The sequence below is a fragment of the Protobothrops mucrosquamatus genome, unplaced genomic scaffold, assembly GCF_001527695.2.
Source record: "Protobothrops mucrosquamatus isolate PMUCROS unplaced genomic scaffold, P.Mucros_1.0 scaffold2567, whole genome shotgun sequence".
Lineage (NCBI taxonomy): Eukaryota > Metazoa > Chordata > Lepidosauria > Squamata > Viperidae > Protobothrops > Protobothrops mucrosquamatus.
In genome coordinates, this window is record NW_015388625.1 from 97928 (window position 1) to 120268 (window position 22341).

General features: G+C 37.2%; 1 protein-coding gene across 1 annotated transcript in view; it reads right to left on the bottom strand.

The window, feature by feature from the left end:
• SLCO2A1 (solute carrier organic anion transporter family member 2A1) overlaps positions 1-21851 on the bottom strand; it is a 55507-nt gene extending 33656 nt beyond the window's left edge. Inside the window, exon 1 of the mRNA XM_015825249.1 lies at positions 21621-21851. Coding sequence (XP_015680735.1) covers positions 21621-21716 — 96 coding nt within the window. The 5' untranslated portion in view covers positions 21717-21851. The remainder of the gene's footprint in view (positions 1-21620) is intronic.
• Between the last annotated feature and the right edge of the window lie 490 nt (positions 21852-22341).

Sequence of the window (22341 nt, forward strand, 5' to 3'; positions counted from 1 at the left end):
CCTCAGTTCCCCTGCCAATCTCCATTCAACTATGCATTCTGGAAATAATATTAATTCAGTTCAGTTCTATACAACAATACAGGAGAGGGAAGAAGCCATGGTGTCAATGAGAAAGAAATTCAAACTCCTTAACAGGAAAATGCCCTAATGCTTTTATTCGAAAGATCATTACTTGTTGGCCTAATTAGGCTGCTATTTGCTACTAATACATACAGATAGTTCTATGTATTTGTGACTGGAGGAGCCTGGTTCTGTATATGGATTCTTTGATTTGTTAATCTGAATTGGATTTCATTTTCATTTCAATTTGCTTTTATTTTCATAGCTATACCTTTAAGATGATATTTGCTGGTGCAATTTTAATGTTACCGTAGTTTGCAATGGCATTCTAAACTTGTCTATTCAGTCAAAATCACTGAATTCAAAAGTTCAGGTATTTATTTTCATGTAAGCAGGTAAACATAAAAATAACAAAGAATGTTTTAATCTTACATTGACAATTGAAGATATTTCTTCCTACAGGAGAAAAAAAAGATAGAACAACTAATAATGGGAAATAGAATCCAGATGGGCATAGCAGTTAACATTTCCCTGAAAGCAAATTAGATGAAATAAATTAAAAAAAACCCTTATTACTGATACCAAAAGTGGCCTTATTTTAGGCAGATGCATTTTAAAAGTTGGGAAAAGGGGGGGGGGAGAGCCAAATTCTGTTGTTACCCGGATGCTCCATTTGAAAGAGAAAAAGACATTGAAATTGTCCATTAAAAGGCATCTGGCTAAAATCAGTTGAGCTATCCAGGTTTCTCAATGGAAGTGAGACACTAGCTCCTGCTGCGATATATTAGTATTTTTCCAAGAAGCTTGTTTCTTTTCATTAGTACATTCAACTGCAGAAAATCATTTTTGGCTCTCCTGAATTGAATGGTAAAAATAAGTCAGTCTGGTTTCTAACACATTAGGAAGGAATTTACGGGGAAAGAGTGATCTTAGTAGGTCATAAAAGGTGCTCCATTTGGGAAATTCAATCTGCCATTCAGCTTTTTGAGTGTGGACAAGTCCTATAAGCCAATGGTTTTTCATACATATGAAAACTAGAGAAGCTAGAAGTACCAAAAATATGGTAGCTCTAGTTCAGTGTTTCTCAACCTTGACAATTTTAAGGCATGTGGACTTCAACTCCCAGAATTCCACATGCCTTAAAATTGTCAAGGTTGAGAAACACTGCTCTAGTTAATTCTTAGATACCCCTTGTATAGCACAGAACCAGTCCCCCAGGCCAAAACAGGGTTTTCCCCTTGACATATTCAGGAATATTTTAAAAGAATCTCACAACACTGTCACCCAACATTATACATCTGTGTTTTCTTAAGTCCCCTATTCATTGCCTGGATGTTTATTTGAAAGTTGGACAAATGACCATAACTGCAAACTGTTTATAGAAATAGCTTAAGTCCAACCACAATTTATTTTTAAAATGTCTATTTTCTCATGCCCAACTCCTATAGAACGGAGAGGCTTTAAAAAATCCATCACAGACTTATTTTTTCAAGTAAATGTTATGATTTGCTAGAATAAAACCTGGCATAGTATTCATGGTTATGTAATTCACCATAATACATTGTTGTTGTTAGTTGCGAAGTCATGTCCGATCCATCGCGACCTCATAGATAACGTTCCTCCAGGCCTTCCTCTCCTCTACCATCTTCTGGAGTCCATTTAAGCTCACGCCTACTGCTTCCGTGACTCCATCTAGCCACCTCATTCTCTGTCGTCCCTTTCTTCTATTGCTCTCAATCTTTCCCAGCATTAGGGTCTTCTCCAGTGAGTCCTTCCTTCTCATTAGGTAGCAAAGTACTTGAGTTTCAACTTCAGGAACTGGCCTTCTAAAGAGCAGTCAGGGTTGATCTCCTCTAGGACTGACCGGTTTGATCGCCTTGCAGTCCAGGGGACTTGCAGGACTCTTCTCCAGCACCATAGTTCAAAGGCCTCAATTCTTTTGCGCTCAGCCTTTCTCATGGTCCAACTTTCACAGCCATACATTGCAACTGGCAAAACCTCGGCCTTGACTATATGTACTTTTGTTGGCAGGGTGATGTCTCTGCTTTTTAGTATGCTGTCTAGATTTGCCATAGCTTTCCTCCATAATACATATCCATGTTCAATTATAGAAAAAGTATGCAGTTATAGAAAAAAAAGCATCTCTTAGAAAAAGATGCATGCATAGAAACTTACATGCTAGAAATGACTGTATAGGCAACAATTACATATAGAAATTATATAATTAAAATGTAGATATCAGAGATAGCTGTATATAGAAAGAAATACACTTATTAGGGATAGTTGAATAAGAAAATAAATGAAAACCTTCAAAATGCAGAATTGACAGAATGGTCTGCCTTCTAAGGCTTAGTTGCAGAAGATCTATAGCACAGCAAAGAAGAGAATTGGAGAATGCAGCTGCTTTTTGTTTTCTACCATCTTTTTATTAAACTTTAAATGAAACATATATACTGCTATTTTTTAAAAAAGAGTGAAGCTTTTGTGTTATAGCATATCTTGGTATCTGAAACACCCATAGATTAGGGCATAAAGCAATAAAACATGTTTCTTCTCTGATACTGGCTATCAGGGTAATTAACGCAAATGTATCCAGTCCACATTAAGCAACCGGAATAGCTTATGTAAAATAACACAGTCAACAACTTTGCTTACCCTTCTAAAGGCAACATTCAAACATCTGCTATAAAATATAAGCACTGTTGAACATTTCCAGAGATTTGGCAGAAAAAAGTCTATGCCATTGTTGCAGCATTAGCTCACAAAAATCAAAGTTTATGTATATAGTAAGTCCCCTGGAATTAATTATCAATAAAATCCTACTATGGTTTAGAGTTAAGGGTTTACTTTCTGTTTCCAAAAAAGCAACTTCCCTTTTATATATCTTTATATAAAATCAAGGATAAGGAGTAAAGCATGGACTCAGCCTATCATACAAGATGATGTTGTGAGACAGAACAGTCCAGAGTGAATCTCAATTTGGCACAAAACCTTCATTTGAAGGAATCCTTTGTCAGAGGAAAAGTAAAGGCAGGGGTTTTCTGAAAGCCTTATCGTCATCTTGAGAAACAAGAAACCAAAGACAATCATCCTTATTTGTACTGTATTTTTCCAGTTAAGTATGTCTAAGTAATGCAAAGGGAATTGCTGAGCTGTGAATGTTACATCTGCACTGAAAAACCCTGAGGAATACAAAAGTCCAATTCCTGTGCCAGAATATATTGGGGGGTGGGGGTGGTAATAGGATCCACCACTGAGAAGTGTTTTCTGATGCTATTTCTCCTTCACTCCCCACACATACTGGTGATGCATGTCAAAAGAGGGAGTTGTACTGAATGAATGGATTCTCTTTATTCCGTTTGTCTCCTGTATTTCCCACAAACTACTCCATGAAACAAATTTGGTGGTGAAAAGATATCTCCTTGCAAGGTATGTGCATTTTATTCACATAGGATAGCTATATACATGGGCTTTCAGACATGTGTGAATTCCTACATAAATGTAAACCAATTATATTACATTTGTTTAATAGTAAACCAGCCTTATTATGTAGCATTTCTTTATGACTAAGAGATAGATAGATAGATAGATAGATAGATAGATAGATAGATAGATAGATAGATAGATAGATAGATAGATAAAAATGAGCACCTATAGGCTGCTACTAAGTTACATGCTCAATTGCTTTTCTTTGTTTATCTATCCTTTTTCTTTCTTTCTACAAATCAGGGAAGAGAACAATTTTAATCAATAAAATTAATGTTGAATAACAGTTTATTCATATGTAAGAGCTATTAAGTAAAGATATTTTCATTCTGTTCCTTTCTGCTCTTCCTGTGAGTCACTGGATCAACGCTACTGGCAAACTGTCTTCTGGGGTTAAGTTCATTGTTCCAAATGCAAGATACTGTGCCCAAAGTTTAACTTAACCTTCACTAATCTACTCTAAGTGATGTGCTTTATAACAGGCCCAAAATAAGGTTGTTCTGTATTTGGACATCTTAACTCATGGAGAGTTATGTGCAAGCAATATCATTTTGGTTGCTCTTGAGAAAAGCCAGCAGAGGTGCTTTCACTATCTAAAGATTTTGGATTGACAGGTAAATACATCAGTTGTATAAAACCTCTTTTAAGGCATATAATAAAGGACTACTAGGACATCTAAAATGACACAGACAAAGGGCTGAACCATGTAAGGAAACTTCTATTTCATAAAGTGTTAATACAGGGACATTTGCAAGAATAAGCAAATAGTGCCCTTCTCTTGGTTTTGATGACGACTACCACTGTCCACATGATTAATACTCAGAAATTGTGAGAGCTGAAATTTGTAATATCTGGAAGTACTTAAAAGTGATTGAAATATAACATTTTAAAGGTGTCTCACAGGACATAGCTTTAAAAAAATAATTGTTCTTTAAAATGCCCTAAATTGTGTTTGCTAGCCCTTTTTATGAAAGTCAAAAAATCCATCTAAAAACAGTTCTGTTATTAGATATGCCAAAAAGACCATTAAGAGCTGAAAACCTTGGACAGACATCATGATATTTAAAAGGACCAAATTGACACACAGTTCTAAGCCAGAGATTGGCAACCTGTAGTCTGAACCCCTCAGCAACCCATTCCGCCAGAGTCGTATGACACAATATGAGCAGCAAATAAATTTTGTAATAAATAAAAATTTGCCCCCAAAATTGCATTGCCAAAACTTGCTTTGATAGGTTAATAGCAGGAAAAATATCAGCTTCCTTCCACAGAGAGAGGAACGTGTTAAGAATTAGGGACAAAAGAGATTTTTTGAAGGTCATTGCCTTTCTGGGTATTTCAGTAATAAGAAATAAGATTATATAATTATTAATATAATATAATATAATAATTATATAATTAATAATATAATTAATAATTAATTATACAGTTATAATAATAAAATCAATAGACATATAACGATAGGGAATAGAACAAAGGATCCCAAATCCATCAAACCATATTTATAACCTCTGGCCCAGAAAAAAATTAATTAAACTCTTTAACACAATTTTGGGAACACTTTTTAAAGTCTGTTTTAAATAACCAGACAAGAACTTGACAGATCAGAAGTAGAGGGATGAAAAAAAAAAGATAAAATGAAACATGAGTCAGATGTGCAGAGAGCAAGAGCAATTCCAAACAGGCTATTACAGACATTGTAGCCATAGAAAGTGTGGGGAATGCAAAATCAGTGCAAGTTATTTTACAACAATCATGGTGGTTCTGCAAGCACTTTTGAATCAAAGCTTTAAAGCTATGATGAGATAAGGGTATTAAAACTCAGAATCTCTATCAAAGGTAGATTTTGCCATCAATTAATTACTTCCGTCCAACTGTCACTAACCAGATTTCAAAGAGTTATAAGTAAAGAATGAACAAGAAAGGGGTAGGGAAGAGAAAGATGGAGGAGTGGGGGCTGAAAAATAAGATCGGTAAGTTTCAAGGATAACCACGTTCTCAAAGTGAAGATCAGTGCACCTAAGCATAAAGTTTCAATAAAGCAGAAGTAGACAAGTAGGTAAAGTTAGTACAGAAAAAGATGTTTTGTAACAACTCATGAAGCAAGGCTATTGGAAAAAATTTGGGGAGCCACGACTCCAACATTTAGAAAGCGTCAGGTTGTCTGCACTTGCAATCAGACTAATTAATTTTCAACTGCACAACCTATTTGCTACTTGACTCAAGATTGTGAAATTATATATCACTTGAAAGAGAAAGTCCTGCTGTTCCTTCAGTGAAACTGCAACAACAATCTTTTAAATAGCCCCTTAATACTCTTCTACCCCTTTACTATACCCCAAATCAATTGTACAAAGTAGCTGCCACACTTTGTCAAATGACAGGGCCAGCTCTACTGTTCAGTAACAGAACCTTCCTGTGATGCCACATTACAAAAGCACACATTTTCTATGGCCCCTGATCTGCATGCATTTCCAGAAAGTGCTCTGAAAGTTGCCACTTCAAAGTAATTATTAACAGAAAGGAAGATTATTAAATACATGGGGAGTAAGCCTATTACCTCATTTAGCTAAACCTAATTATATAAAATCAAATTAGTCCCCTTATTTTTTGGAGTGTATTCCAGGCATATCATCTAAAGACCAATTACAAATCTTGGCTTCAGAAAAAGTCGCACATCCCTAATGCACAAGGCCATTGTCTTTGGATCAATGAGAAACGACTAAGACAATTTGAATTCTCTAATGGAAACTCTTTTCTCCTAATTTAAGGCACAATTTATGCCTTGGCTGGCAATCACTATTATTCAAGAACTCTGCTAGCAAACAGTGAGATATCTGGATGAAATTAATGTTTGAAAAAGCACTGGCCTTTTTAGGAAACCCTGCTTAAGTAATTTTCAACATTCTCACTTGTCTCAATTGCAGCAGTGTCCTGAAAAGCATAAAATTAATATTTCAAACAAACACATACAGCTGAGGGGCTGCATAATGCCAGTAATCTTGTTCTTTCCCATGAGAGACATTTATACTGAATGTATGAATGACTGCAAAATGCTAGAATGACTACAGGATGGTAAGATAATTGAAGGAACATTGGCATTAATAACAGAATTTAATAAGAGCTTATATTTTATCATGTTGAAATAAGGCTTAAATCTGCTATTGAATCACATGTAGCTTTATAACCTCAAAAGGGTAATAAAGGGAGGTAAAACTAAGATAGACTGGTCACCCATCATTCAAAGAGCTATCAAAATAATATATATACAGACCATCTTCCCTTAAAATTTCAGATCAGAGAAATATAGATATTACATCACATCAGGCCTCCACATGTGGAATTTTACATGAAATCTCTATTTTATAATGTATATTCTAACCTATTGTATTTTCAGCACTGATCACAAGGAGGTGCCATGTGACCAGTTTCATCCTATTGGAACTCATCAGACACTTCTCTTCTTGCAACTACTAAACCCCAGAACCTGGATAGCTCCAAACGTTAATGTAATACATATAGTCATTGAAAGTGCAAAGATCTATGAATTCAATTCCTGATGCTTTTTGAATCTATACAGTAATATCTCTGTGGCTACCCATGTCTGACAATACCTAATAGGATGAAATGGTGTCTCCTGGTAATCAACTGATCAAGGAGAAATTCCACCTGGAAATAAGGAGAAATTTCCTGACAGTGAGAACAATCGACCAATGGAACAGACTGCCTTCAGATGTTGTTGGTGCTTCATCACTGGAGGCTTTCAAGAAGAGATTGGATTGCCATCTGTCAGAAATGGTGTAGGGACTCCTGCTTGGGCAGGGGTTTGGACTGACCTACAAGGTCCCTTCCAACTCTGTTATTCTATTCTATTCTATTCTATTCTATTCTATTCTATTCTATTCTATTCTATTCTATTCTATTCTATTCTATTCTATTCTACTCTATTTACAACAACAACAACAACAACAACAATAATAATAATAATAATAAAGTTGGAAGGGACCTTGAAGGTCATCTAGTCCAACCCCCTGCTCAGGCAGGAAACCCTATACCATTTCAGACAAATGGCTGTCCAGTCTCTTCTTTAAAACTTCCAGTGTTGGAGCATTCACCGATTCTGGAGGTAGGTTGTTCCACTGATTAATTGTTCTGTCAGGAAGTTTCTCCTTAGTTCTAGGTTGCTTCTCTCTTTGATTAGTTTCCATCCGTTGCTTCTTGTCCTGCCTTCAGGCGCTTTGGAGAACAGCTTGACTCCCTCTTCTTTGTGGCAGCCCCTGAGATATTGGAACACTGCTATCATGTCCTCCCTCGTCCTTCTCTTCATTAAACTAGACATACCCAATTCCAGAAACCGTTCCTTATATGTTTTAGCCTTCAGTCCCCTAATCATCTTTGTTGCTCTTCTCTGTACTCTTTCTAGAGTCTCAACATCTTTTTTACATCGTGGTGACCAAAACTGGATGCAGTATTCCAAGTGTGACCTTACTAAGGCATTGTAAAGTGGTATTGTAAAGTTCCTTTTGCTGTTGTTAAAAACTGTCCTTCAGCTTCAATTTGGTTTATCTGCAAACTCACAGTTCCTCCCTGTGTATGTTTTTACTCCATGTTTTCCCAATTTCTATGATGTTTTTTCCTCATGTGGAAAAGGAACAGCACTAACTATACTCTCCTCTTAGTCTACTCTACAATCTTTCACTTTCACTTCTCTTGACCTAAAGCTTATTAACCTTTCTTCTCGTACTAATACCCTAGACTTTGCCACCAATTGCTCCAGTATCAAATAACCTATCCTTCCTCTTTAGGCTAACCTTATCTTGGAGGGGCTCTCCTCCCTGAGATTTAAGTCATCAAAATTTGAAATATGCCTTTAGGCATTGAAAACACTGATCAACTTAAGAATCCCAATTAAAACATTCCCAGTGACACTTTGGCCTTTATTTGAACACATCCGCCACATTATTTCTCATGACCAGGTAGAATATTTCTATTGCTATAATCTAGAATGGCATTTGCCATTTTTGCAGCCATATTATACTTCTGATTGAGTTTGAAATCTATTACTATTCCAAGATAGTTTTCACAAGGCATCTCCCATTCTGTACTTGTGTATTTAATTTTTGTTTCCACAATGAAAAACGTTGTGCTTGTTTTATTGTTATTTTCAGCTAATTTCTCTAACCAATAAAGATTATTTTAATTGTTATGTCTGTTTTGAGGAGATTCACTATCTAACTCAAATTTATATCTTATAATATAATTAGGGCAAGCATTCCCTCCACATCTTCATGCAAGCTATTAAGAAAAGGACTGAAGGGCAGAGAATTCAAGAGGGATCCTCGTGGCACCATACTTGATACCTTAGTAAGTTACAGACAAGGCCATACCATTGTGCCCACACTTAGCTAGTTTGTTAATAAGGGAATTGCATGGATACACTATCAGATGCTTTGCATAAATCAAGATTATTAGATCTACATTACGGTGAGTTTGGTGTAGTGGTTAAGGCCCTGGGCTGGAAACTGGGAGACATGAGTTCTACTCCCCGCTTTAGGCATAGAGTAAAGCCAGCTGGATAACCTTAGGCCAGTTATTCTCTCTCAGCTCTAAGAAGCAGGCAATGGCAAACACTTCCCAAAAGCCTCACCAAGAAAATTGCAGGGACTTATCTGGGCAGCTGTCAGGAGTCACTACTAAATCAAAGGCATACAGAAGCACAAAAAACTCCTGCAACATTTCCACAGTTTACTAGGAATCCACTTAGTCAAACATTTGATAAGATTAACCTGGCAAAACTTATGAAGTCTATACTGTTTTCAATGTGCTTATTGTTCAATGTCTTTATATCTGTCCAAAAACCTTCTCAGGCATTGCTGTCAAACTGACAGATTGGTAGCTTCTTAGATCCTTTCCCCTCATTTTGAAGGAGAACAAAGTGCCCTCCTTACTGGTCCTACGGGATTTCTCACAGATAATATGGAAAGAATTAGCCTTTGTGATCTTGTTTTCCCCAAAATCAAAAATGAGCCACAATGTACTGTTCAAGTGTTACCCTCTCTCTTTCCTTGGACAAGGACTGCGTTTGTGCACTGGGTAGGACTTGAGGACAAGAGGGCAGAAACATGATGCTTAAATGGACAGCAAATAAAAGGTGCCACAGTTCACATTAGGAAAAAAACATTGCCAGGGTCCAAGTGATAGTAAAAACAAGTTTCATGGGAGGGGGCTACTCATAAGCACAGGAGTGTATACATCTTTCAGACTGCTCACATCTACTCTAAGTGATCTGACTAAAATTACAGGGCAGTATGGGATTCTCCTGCCTCTTAATTACTAACAAGACATTAAAATAATATCAACTCATTAAACATAGCAGGACAAGCTAACAGAGCAAGACAGCTTCTCTGGGCAAAGGAAAATAGGCCATTCTCTATATTAAGTATTTCATTGATACAAATTCTACTTTGCTATGAACCATCCCTTCTGCTAGCACAGCTGCCAAATCGGACATATGCCACATCCTGTCTCAATTTCCAGTCATCAATACCCTGTTTTCCTACCAACATCTCAAGAGAAGCTAAGAAGCTAAGGACAGAAGTGGCAGACATGCCTCAATTGTGACCATAAGTCTAGGGCTACCTATATACCAAACTGACCTTCTTCCCTATCTAAAGGTCAGGAAATTAAATGCAGTTTTGGAGATAACCAGGTAAAAATGGACTTGCTGGGTGAGCCAAAGTCCAGAAAGGCAAGCTTCCTAAAAATATCAAAAACTTGCAGAGAAGAAATGGACTCTGAATGAAATAACATCTGGATGTCACTTTTAACATTAAATGCATTATTTAGAACTTAGTTACACATTAAAATTTTATTATATAGCAGTGTTTTTCAACCTTAGCAACTTGAAGATGGGTGGACTTCAACTCCCGGAATTCCCCAGCCAGCACAGCATAGCTGGCTGAGGAATTCTAGGAGTTGAAGTCCACCCATCTTCAAGTTATCAAAGATGAAAAACACCATTCTATACATTACTAGAGAAATATAAAGAATAATCCTTTATTTTAGTTATTTATATTTCTGAAAGCTATTAAGGAGCAGCTGACATATACTGGTATAAATAAATAAATAAATAAAATTTATTATGCCTTAGAGGCAATAGAAGAAAGGATTGCTTGCAGCTACCATACAAAATATACTTTGCATGGATTTTGCACCTGCAAAAGGAGGGTGTTTTTGGTGCTGCTGAAAACAATTAATTTTGATCCCCCAATCAGCCATAGAAGAATATTAACTTCTTTAATGCCCACTTTTTCATCAACTAAGTCCAAATCTCTTAGTAAACTTTCCCAGGGCAAAGACAATATCACAAGTATAATGCCAAATTAATCCTAAGGACTCTGATTGATGTCGGTAATGGGTATTATAGGTTCACTCAGAGTTGTGACTCTCAGGTGGCTCTCCCAATCTTGCTGACCTGTGGCTTTCCAGTTTGGGCAGCTGGGAGTTGTACTTCAGGAGCATTTGGAGATAACCAGCCACTTTTTGGCTTTTATCTAATGGTTCATACAAAGCATTATGTGGTTTGTTAAGGTGCTGTGTGAATCCAAACATACCCCAAAGTATTGGAAAATATAATTTATGGTTTAATATAAATTGAAATTTAATTTTTCAGTATCACCAGACACCATAGCTTAAATAGCTGCCTCTTCCTTACGTACTTTATTGTGTCAACTACCTTTTCCTGGGTCTGCAAAACTTTGAAAGAGTACTAGATTACATTTTTTATTCTTTGCTAAATTCCTGCCAAATTGTTAGTGAACATGTCTCTTAGAAAAGATAAAGTAAATAATTACTTTGTACATTTCCTTATTTTTCTATTTTAAATGCTTTCAGTCTTTTTGATACCTTTGTAACCGATATTCCAGCACTAAGAGTTCTTCAGATGGGTAAAGAAATATTCTGACAGGGTTTTTTTACATTGCCTCTTTACTTATTCTTGCAATGGAGTTCAGTCATGTTATCTTTTACCATCCAACTTCCACAATCAAGCCATGGGACACATTGGCCTAAGAGAGTATGACCAACCCCAAATCATTTAATAATTCCCAAAAGGGACATATTTTTAAACCCCAATTCTAGGATTCCAGCAGTATTTACATGGCCTTGGGCAGTGGTGGCGAACCTATGGCACTCGTGCCATAGGCGGCACTCAGAGCCCTCTCTGTGGGCACGCGTGCCGTTGCCCCAGTCCTAGGCCTTCAGCTGGGTTTTATAAAACCTTTTCACTTTAGGCCTCCGCCGTGTACAAAAAAAAAAAGGGTTCAATAAGTCAATTTCAACTTCTTGTGGGGAAAAAAAAGATCTTGCATAGTTGGAATTGATTGATTGAACTTTTTAGTCCTACCCAGTCTGCTGTTACCACCGCAGCCATGCCCACCCAATAGGCCATACCCACCCAATGGGCCACACCCATCCGGCACCTGACGATGCATAAGTGGGTTTTGGGTTGCAGTTTGGGCACTCAGTCTCTAAAAGGTTCGCCATCATTGGCCTTGGGATTTCACAATACACATTTTAAAATTAATAATTTATACTTAATTCAATAATTCATCAAGGAATTTATGCTGTGTGTAGGACTAATTCTGCTAAGGATTGAGTAAGATGCAATTTTATCCATCACTTTTAGTTCAACAATATACATTCTTTTATCTCCTTCAATTTGTCAACTCAACAGTCACAAAGACCTTGATCCAGATTAAGACAATATCTCCAATGATGGATTTTTCCAAAATTTGTAACTCCAGGAGCTTTTTTAGTTCCATGCTTTTAACCTACAAGAGTGTTTTTTAAAGCAAGTTTTTTTAGTTCCAGCAACTGTAAAGATACATTTGAAACTTGAAGAAAACATCTGGTAACAATCAAGAAGCTGAAAAGAGCTCCTTGACTATTTCTAAGCCTAGTAGAAGCAGAATATATTAATACAAAGCAGATTTCAATTCATATAAATTATCAGTCACCTTTCTTTGGCTCAGAATTGTTAACATTTTTAATATGTGTCTCTATGCTGATTCCTATTAAACAAGGAAGTAGTGTTTCCATCTTCACTGCTGCTGTGATTGGTTATATCTAAATATATTTAAATAGTGCGAGAATAGCACTGTTCTTGTTCCATTACTATATTTAGCATTTTCTCTATCTAAAACCATGTATACAAAGCATGGAGGACACGTCATTCCTCTAATTAGCTCAATATTCCCCAAAGTGGAATGAGAAGACCCAGATTCCACAATAGTAAAGGTTTTGTTCATGCTGCATAGAATTCTGGGAGTTAATACATCTGAAAGACTGTTATGTGAAAGCCACCAAGATAATTTATTTAACTTTTAAAGGTGCTTAACCTACTATTCACCCATCTCTGTAAGCAATGAGTAACCTACTATTCACCCATCCAGCAGGCAATGAGTACGCCATGTTATTTGATTTAGCTTGCCTCTCCTCTTCTAAGTGCCGAAAGGCAAACCTGATATGAACTTTTAAATCATCAGGACTTGTTACTTAATCATTCAGCTGTCTCAACTGCCAATTCCCCAACCCACATCTCTTGGTGACACCCATGATTCCACAATTCAGATAGCAGATAGAAAATAAGAATGATATAGGAAGCCTAGCCTTTTTATTTCTTTATAAACAGCTCAGTTACACTTTACAAGTCATGAGGAAATGATTCAACTATATGGTGACGCTCATTAATAAGTTTAAACAGGGAGCGGTGGGGAAAACACGCTCTACATGCAAGGTTCTATGCTAAATCAATGTGTGTTATTGCTGGAGAAGCTTAAGAAAGGCGTTTTATAAACACCGCTACAAAACAAACAGGAACTCCATTATCTTGAGCTAACAGACCTCAGATTGTGGGTACCTTTAAAAGCAGTAATATTTGTGCATTGTAACAACAGAAAGGGGCTTATGACAGCAATGCCATTTTCTTAGTTTTTGATAGAGCCAATGTGTTCAGTACCGTTACATTCTTGATGCTGGTCTGTCTTTTATATTGAGCTAACAATGTGGAGCTATTGGTATCTGCATGGCATGCTGACATGCAAGTCGAGATACCGCTCCCTCATAAAATGCACTTCCTATGGGATTAAGATTATTGTACCAGGTGTACAAGCAAATAAATGACGTGGGAAGGAAGCCTTGGAATCAATCCAAGCTAATGAGAGCAATTATGCCATTCTGAAAGATAAATATGGGAAACGATAAAATAATTCTATCATCAGAGCTTCAGCTCAGCAAGAGAAACCGCAAGAAACATCAGAAATGCTAAACAATTAATGAGGTAATGTCTAAAAAAAGTGAGTATATGCTGCAATGTATGAAAACACTTGCATAGTTTCTCTAGATAGTGCTATATCCAAACTACACACAGGTACAATAAACGTTTGTAAAAAATCTAATTTGCTGAGAAACACGTCGCTCAGCTTTTTTTTAATGAAAAAATGATAGTGTTAAAATTCCATTGATCTGATAAATGCAGAGTAAATGTAACAAAGCACTTTGAGACTGAATTGAATTCCTCATCACTACAAAAACATAAGTGACCATAAGAATCTACTTTCTTGAATAGAGAAGACCCATGTTCAGTGGTGGGATTCAGACAGTTCGCACCACTTTGGCAGAACCGGTAGCTAATTTTTTGCTGCCCAGGCCCAGAATGGACTTTCGGAAGCGGTATCCACACAGAGAACCGGTTGTTCACATATTTGAATCCATGTTTGCATTTTGTAGAAGAGACATTGTAGGACTACAATATATATACCCATGCAGACCACTGCACCAGTGTAATTGGTAAAAGAAGTAACACAGAGCAATATTTCTCAATCTTAGCAACCTCAAGATGCATGGACTTCAGTTCCCAGAATTCCTCAGTCAACAGTCCAGGCATCTGAAAGTTGCTGAAGTAGAAGAACACTGAGTTAGACTGAGCAATGGCATTTTTTCCTGACAAAGAAAGGTTTGTCAGGCTTTACTGACGCTGCCCCTTATAGCAATCCAACTTTTGTACACTTCAATTATTGGGTCAATTCCAATCCTGAAAATGCTGGGGACAAAATAGATGTTTGCTTTTGATTCAAAATCTTTCAAGACAAGAGACATTTTGTTCTGTTTATTTGGTAGTTTGGAGAAACCAGTCCATGCAAAGTCTTAGTTAGCTTTGCCCCATTCCTGCTTGCATACCTTGATTGATGGCTATTTTCTTGAATGGCTGGTGACTTGTTGAGGAAAGAACGGCAGCAAAGCCAGAGGATAAAACCACTCACCCTGCCTATAACAACTGTCACACAAGCAATGCCAGTCCATAATGACTTGAAATTATGCAATAGTGACAGAACAGCAAATGATTTGCTGGAATTTTGTATGTTACCTCAGGGATAGAATTTGGGTGGAATCTGACTGTACCAATTTGGTAGTAGGGAAAAGCCCCAAGTGAGCTATTTCTCTCTCGCCTGGTGGTGGGATTATGTTACTTTTTCCAGAAATTATAAGGTTGTGCTTGCTTTTTGCTTTGCCTTTCTCAGGACTTTCCCAGTTTTGACTTATTCAAATAAGCAAAGAAACAAAAATTTCCCTCTGGATCAATTACACAGACTTTGGTCTAGAATCTGTCCCTCAGATTTGACCTTTAGGCTCCCAAAAATTGTGCACATGATTTTGTTTCTGGTATTCTGGTGCTCACTTGTAGCAAATCTGGTTGATGCCTATGCAATGATCCATGCTATAAAGTTCTGGAAGCAATTTATGTAGAACATTTCAACTTTTCTCTTTCAGGGAGTTTTAAAAAGAATACAGAAAATTAAACTTAACACAAAATGTTTCAACTGCAAATACTCATTGTTATATAATATACGGTCTGACCTGATGTTGCACCACCTGCCAGAATTCAGAAAAGGCAATTTGCTCAAATGCCTTTAAAGAAAAATTGTATGGGCTGGGAGGGAGGGAGGAGGTAAACTAACAGACAGTTACATTCATATAAATTGCAATATTTAATCTGCCTGTAGTCTGGAACATGGAAATCCTTTCTTTTTTTTCTGTCCATTACTCTATCTCTACTTACCAGCTATTTATTACCAGGAGAGTGACCTAGTCTCTTTTTTGCTTCTCCCAGCTGCCCTGCCTCCCCCAGCTGAAACACTATATATAAAAAATAGAGCTATACATGGCAGAGAATACATCTTTCATCACTTATACATTCTTCTATCAGCAAGAGCACCAACACGTACAGCTTTCTTTGAACGCCACTATTATTTGCACATAAGGGGAGGATGCCTGCATTTGGAAATGGTGCCATGGTGTTAAGTTCTTCAAGCAACTTTCAACTATTTATAGAGGAGAGCTATAACTGTCTGAAGAGCATATGTGATTAATTCAAATGTTCTGATTTGATTAATATTAACATAAATAAAACAGAGGACAAGTTATCCAGATGGCAAATATCCTGAAATCTTAAGTTCCACAGACAAAACCATAATTCATCTTGGCAATTTGTTATTCAATTAAAATCTAGTTGGTAAAAATAAAAAAGAACTATTTAATGTATAAATATTTGCCATTTCTAAAAATGTTTTCTTGTTGTTACTAATTATCTCATAATATTAATCCCAGGAGATTACTATTAATACCACAACAAGGGAGATGTTAGGATTGCCACTCTTTTGGTCTCACTAAAGCTATTGAACCTTCTTACCACAACAGTGTCTATTTGTGTGTTTTCTTGATATAATACAAGAGGGGTTTACTATTGCCTTTTTCTATGCGGTATGAAATGCCTTTGCCATTGTCACAACAGTTAGCATCCACCTCCAGCATCTTCCTATGTCACTATTATCCAATATAAGCACCTGCTTGCTTTAACTGGACAACTGGGATTATTTTTATGCCTTGGGTGACCCTACTGGGACTATATACGCCTGGGATACACTCCCAGCATTCTTTGCTCAAACCTTCCAGGCACACTTCTGCACCATAATGAGGCAGTATATGGGGACAGGGCGGGGGTGAGGGGTAAATTGGAAGAAGAAAGATTAATAATCTGCACATACTAATGATGCTACTCTGACTAATGAAAATGCAAATTATGTGCAAACTCTAATCAAGAAAGTCATGAGCACAATTAAAAATGGGACTATGATTACATAAAAGGACAAATTAATGAAAACAGGTATAACAGCCAGCCTTAACACTGACAGTGAAATGCTGAAGTGGTACATAACATCTGATTTTTAGGATTGACAATCCATTACAAATGAATCTGCAGTCAAAAATACATGCAGAATACCACTTAATAGAGCGGCAATTAAGATATTGGGAAATATATTCAAATGTGGGGATTTGTCAATATCTGCAAATATCAGAATTGTGCAGGAAATTATTTTCCTGGGATATTCTATAGAACTGACCCTTGGTCACTGATGAAGCAGGATTGAAAAATTATTTATATTTTGGAATGTTGGTGTTAGAAAAAACTTTTATGACTATAGCATGGATAGCCAAGAAAATAAACTGAGTATAGAACTAATCAATTCAGAATTGTCATATGAGGTACAAACAACCAGTTTAAAATTATCATATTTTGGATATATTATGTAAAGATCTTGAAAATCTGTAATGCTGGAAAAGATAGAAGGAAAGAGAAGATGAAGGATGATCAATAGCAAGACAGATGCACTGGTTTACAGCAATAAGTGCATCCATGGAGGACTTGAATGGCCAGGTTCGGGATAGATGTTTCTTAAGAAGTATTGGTTACTAAGAATTGATACTGACTTAATCACATCAATCACATCACTGAGAAAAACAAGCAGGAGCTCTCTGTAGGGAAATCCTTTCTGTTAAAGCTAAACCAGGAGGGGCCAAACTAAAATTAATCCACAATGGTGATGACAGTAAATGGGATTCTGCATTAATAATTGAAACAAACCTACTAAGGCATTCCAAAATTTCTTCCAAACTGGAAGAAAACACTTCTGTGTTTCTGCCAATAAAACTTTTTTGATGTGGCTGGGTTGAGATGTCAGGTGATGAGACCCTAGGACAGAAGAACTCATCTGTTATTGGGAAAAAAACTCTGAGCTTCCAAAAATAGGTCTAGAAATGCTGACATACACAGCTTTAAGAAAATCTGGTCACTGATCATGCAAGTAGTTTTACAAGGAAACTTAAAATCAAAGCAAGAAATTTAAGAAGCATGAGCAAGAAAAAAGTTATGCTGTCAAATAAAGAAGGGAAAGGTAAAGATAAGTAGATCAGAATTTGCCACTCTAACTCACATGATTAAATGATTCAGCCATGAAACCATATGAAAGAACAAAGTGGCAACAATCAAACAAGATACTTGGTCATAACCCAATAACCACCATGAGTTATTAGTAAAAAATAATAAAGGTGGGATATGAATGAATGAATGAATGAATGACCAACCAGTTTTATGATACACCTGATAGAAGAAAATTTTGAGGAATTATGTGGCTAATTGCAAGAGTTCCTAGACACACTATAAAGAAAAGGCACTGATATTACTAACTGGTGATTTTAAGGCAAATGGGTGAAATGGGAGAACTTGAAACAATTGAAATAATTGGACTGAATAAATCCAATAATGTATAAATATGTAAATAGAAGATAATTCTATTGGCAACATCTTCAAGAGTGTCAATAATTCTATTCCTGAGTATTACTGAATACATGCCATATCAGAATCAAGTAGATTACATAAAAGAAAACAAAAGATAGAGAAATGCACTGCAGTCATCCAGGATATTACTAGAGGCAGATTGTGGAATAGACCATAATGAATATATCAGTTAAATGTAGAAAGCTAAAACAGTAAGTATGCCAATAAAATGAGATTTAGAGCAGGGTTCCCCAACGTTTTTGGGCACCAGGGATGGTTACGTAGAGAAAGGTTTTTCCGCGAACCGGAGGGGGTACAATTTTGTGTGCTGCTTGCATCCTGTGGATGGGGCATTCCTTGTTTGTGTGGACTGGCTGGTGGCATGCCGCGGCCTGGTACTGGTCCACGGACCAGGGGTTGGGGACCTCTGATCTAGAGGACATACAATCAAAATATAATACTGAGTATGGAATAGCAGAATTGAAAAGGCCCTTGGAGGTCTTCTAGTCCAAACTCCTGCTCAAGCAAAATACCCTATAATGTTTGTGGACAACTGGCTGTCCAATCCTTTCTTAAAACCTCCAGTGATGGACCACCCACAACTTCTAGAGGCAAACCGTTCCACAGATTTTTCTTGCTGTCAGAAAAATTCTTCTTAATTGTAGATTGGATCTCTCTTTGATAATTTTCCATACTTTCAGTCCTGCCCTCAGGTACTTTGAAGAATAGGTTGATCCCCTCTTCTCTGTGATCACCTGACATGTCAATGCAGTCTCATTCAGAAGGTGAAATATTAAGCACACTTCACTTATAGGAAACTAAAGCTGATGATCTATGAGAAGAACGAGACACATGAAAAAACTAAAGTGGAAAAACAATATTCTCAAGATGAAAAGATTCCAGTACTTTCAGAACAATTTATCCTAATTGCCTTGGGCAAATAAAACTGTATATATTAACTGAATATACCTCTGAATATAGCTTTTGGTATCAAGCTATAAAACACAAAAATAATAAAAATAAAAATGTCAGTTAATGGAGAAAATAAAATGACCAATACTTTTAAGATAAGAATACTGGAGAAATCACAGAAAACATGCATTTTAGTTAGGAATACTCAAGAATAATTGCAGAAGAAACCATCAGAGAAAAATGTGATCAAAGAAATCAAGCTGTTTATGGACTGTTTATGGACAGTATTATAGGATGACAGAAAGAAAATATTCTCCCAAAAGTGAAGCACAATAATAGTCAGGTAGGAAAGCATGATTTAAAGTATACTTTAAAATGGTTTAAAGCTACAAGGTAAGATGATAAATGGCTACTGTTTCTTTCAACACAGACATTATATGGCCTAGAGACAGAAAAAGATGAGTGTTTATATGTATGGCAGAGAATGTGCAAATTACTGAATTACTATACTAATTTCTCATGCAAACACGTGTCTGAAAGAAGCCCTATAGGGACAGAGAAATCCCAAATACTGTAAATATGCAGGTTCAGAAAAAGCAGAGGGACCCAAGAACAAATAGCTAATATAAAGATGGTCTATTCTAGTTTATAAAGTAATACAAAAAGATGAGTTATCTTTGCTTTATTAACTACAGCAAAGCTTATAATTTATATCAGAATAAGCTAAAGGGTGTCAGAATATGTAATAATTTTTGGAAAGACCTTATGTATAAGAAAATACTGTAAGAACAGAATTTAAAAGGGTTCAGAATAGCAAAGCAAGACAAAAATCATTTCCAACCATTTTTAAGCAATTTAAGCTATGCTGATAACCCTAGGTTTGTTTGCCAAAAGAAGAGGTCATCTTAAAGAGCTCATTGTGAAAGCAAAAGTGAGGAAAGCAATACCTGATTTTGTGTTAAACTATTAGGAAACACTAATGCTTAGTGGATATACAGTGGACGAGAAAAAGTAAAGTTGGTGGATAATTTTATTTTCTTGGGCTTAGAAGTAGATAAAGGTGAACAGCCTGCCAGAGAAGAAGAGATATTCTGGAAAGGATGTCAATGACAGATTTAAGCAACGTCATGAAGGATGTCCCCAAACATTAAAAAAAAAAGCTAAAGCAATTATTTTCTAGTGACAATATCCAATTATGAAAGCCTGGCATTAAGTAAAAGTCATAGAAAAAAGTTAAACACCTTCTAGAGATGGTTCATATAAGAACAGACTGCAAGAAGAACTAAATAATCAATCCTGGGACAAGTAAAAGCTGACTGTTCCCCTCAGGTAGTGACTAGTGAGCAGAAAATTAGACCATTTGGATATAAGATGCAAACAGATTATGAACATAAAATAAAAAAGGAAAAATGGGGGTCAACAAGAAAAAAGGAAAATGGGGGACGACAACTTACAGGACATTTGTAGTCCTTAGTACTGAAGATAGGTCAAAGAGGTAAGCATTTGTTTAAATGCTTCACTGAGAGGCAACCCCAATTTGATGTGTCACCTAATACTCCAGCTTAATTAAACTGTGAATCACAGCAAAAGCATATAGGTTTGGGCAAGTAAAGAATTTTGGTTTTAAAGAATTTTGTTTTTTTTGCAATATACAGCGTATGTTTCAGTACATTGCAAAAATGATAATTATAGCACATATATACAGAGTAATACATTGTTATTCAGAAATGAATACCAGTTATTGATTTCATAACCTTCCTATATAATTTGCATAGAATGTTCTAACTCTTGTTATGAAAGCTTTATAATCTTAGGCACTTCCTATCAATTTACTTCCCAGTAAATCAGGAATCTTATTCCTCTTTCACAGAATGTGACCTCTAGAACAGCATCTCCCACAAAGCCCTCTCCTGAAAGACTTTAAACTCTTTTTTCTCCAGGGTTTGAGCCTGGATGTTTAAAAAGCCTACAGTATAAGATTTTGTATGTTTGAACTTTTTTTTTCTAGCCATGCATTGATCTTCTCACTGTTTATATTGTTATTTATTGTTTTTAATGCTATGTGTCACTCAGAGTTTTTATGGCGTCAGGGGGCCTTTTAAATGTGGCAAATCAATGAGGAAATAAGTGCACAGAGAGGACCATAGTCTTGAATACTGTACTCAGTTCAAGGGCTGTGTACAGCTTCCAAGAAACCCATTAATAGGTTGGAAATCTGAATTAAATAATGGTGGATTTTGTCTATTAATATTTTCACAATTGAAAACTTGCCCATTTTGAAATGAACTTTAAAGTGGGCTCGGATGAGGCCAAATGAGCCAAGCAAGAGGCAAGAAGGGCTGGGCTGAGAGGGGCGAACGGCAGCGAGAACATCTCGACCCCGTCCTGTCCTTAGGAGGAAACGGCGCCCGTCCTCTGAGAACGAAGCCAGCGTTCCTTCCCAACCGCTTCCCACTCTTTCTCTCTGAGCGAAGGCACTCCTTCTTACCTTAATGTTACAGAAGACCTTGCCGCGACAGGTGTTCAACCGCGGAGGCTTATCATCGGTTGCCGGGGCTTTGCTGTTTTCGGACTGAAGCCCCATTGTCTGCTCAGACTGCCGAAGTGTCCGCACCACTTAGCCTGGAGTTCGCGCTGCGCCTCCGTTTGCTGGCCGAAGAAATCGCAGCAGCAATACGGATCCCGCGCTCGCTTCTATTCTCCCTTTTTCCATCAGCCCCTATGGAAAGAGCGGGAGCTGCAGTTTTTATAAGCCTGCCCTACGCTCCGAAGTGCTGAGGATACGTAGCTTTCCCCTCCCTCTTTCCTCGACTACGTAACGGCTACTCCAGAGAAGCAGGTGCGGGTTCCAGTTCGGGTCTTTTGGGGGACTTTTCTTAGGCGCTCCCGACCTCCCGCTTTGTTTCGCTTTAGTTGCAGAGCGTAGGAAGTCGGACGGACCCTATTGGGAACGTCAGAAAGTTCCCAAGTTCCCAAGTTCCCAAGTTCCAACTTCAAACCCTCCGAAAGGAGATACTGCGGGGACCCCGCTGGGGGAGGGCGTCCCTTCCAAGTCTCCGGGAAGCGCGCTACTCTGCCCGCACCTTTCCCTACGGTTTCCGGCTGCTTCGCCAACATACACATCTCAATATGAGTCTCGTTTAGTTCAGTGAGGTTTCCTTGTGAACAGAGTCACAGATAAGGCAGCGCGCGGCCTGGGGGCTGTAAGC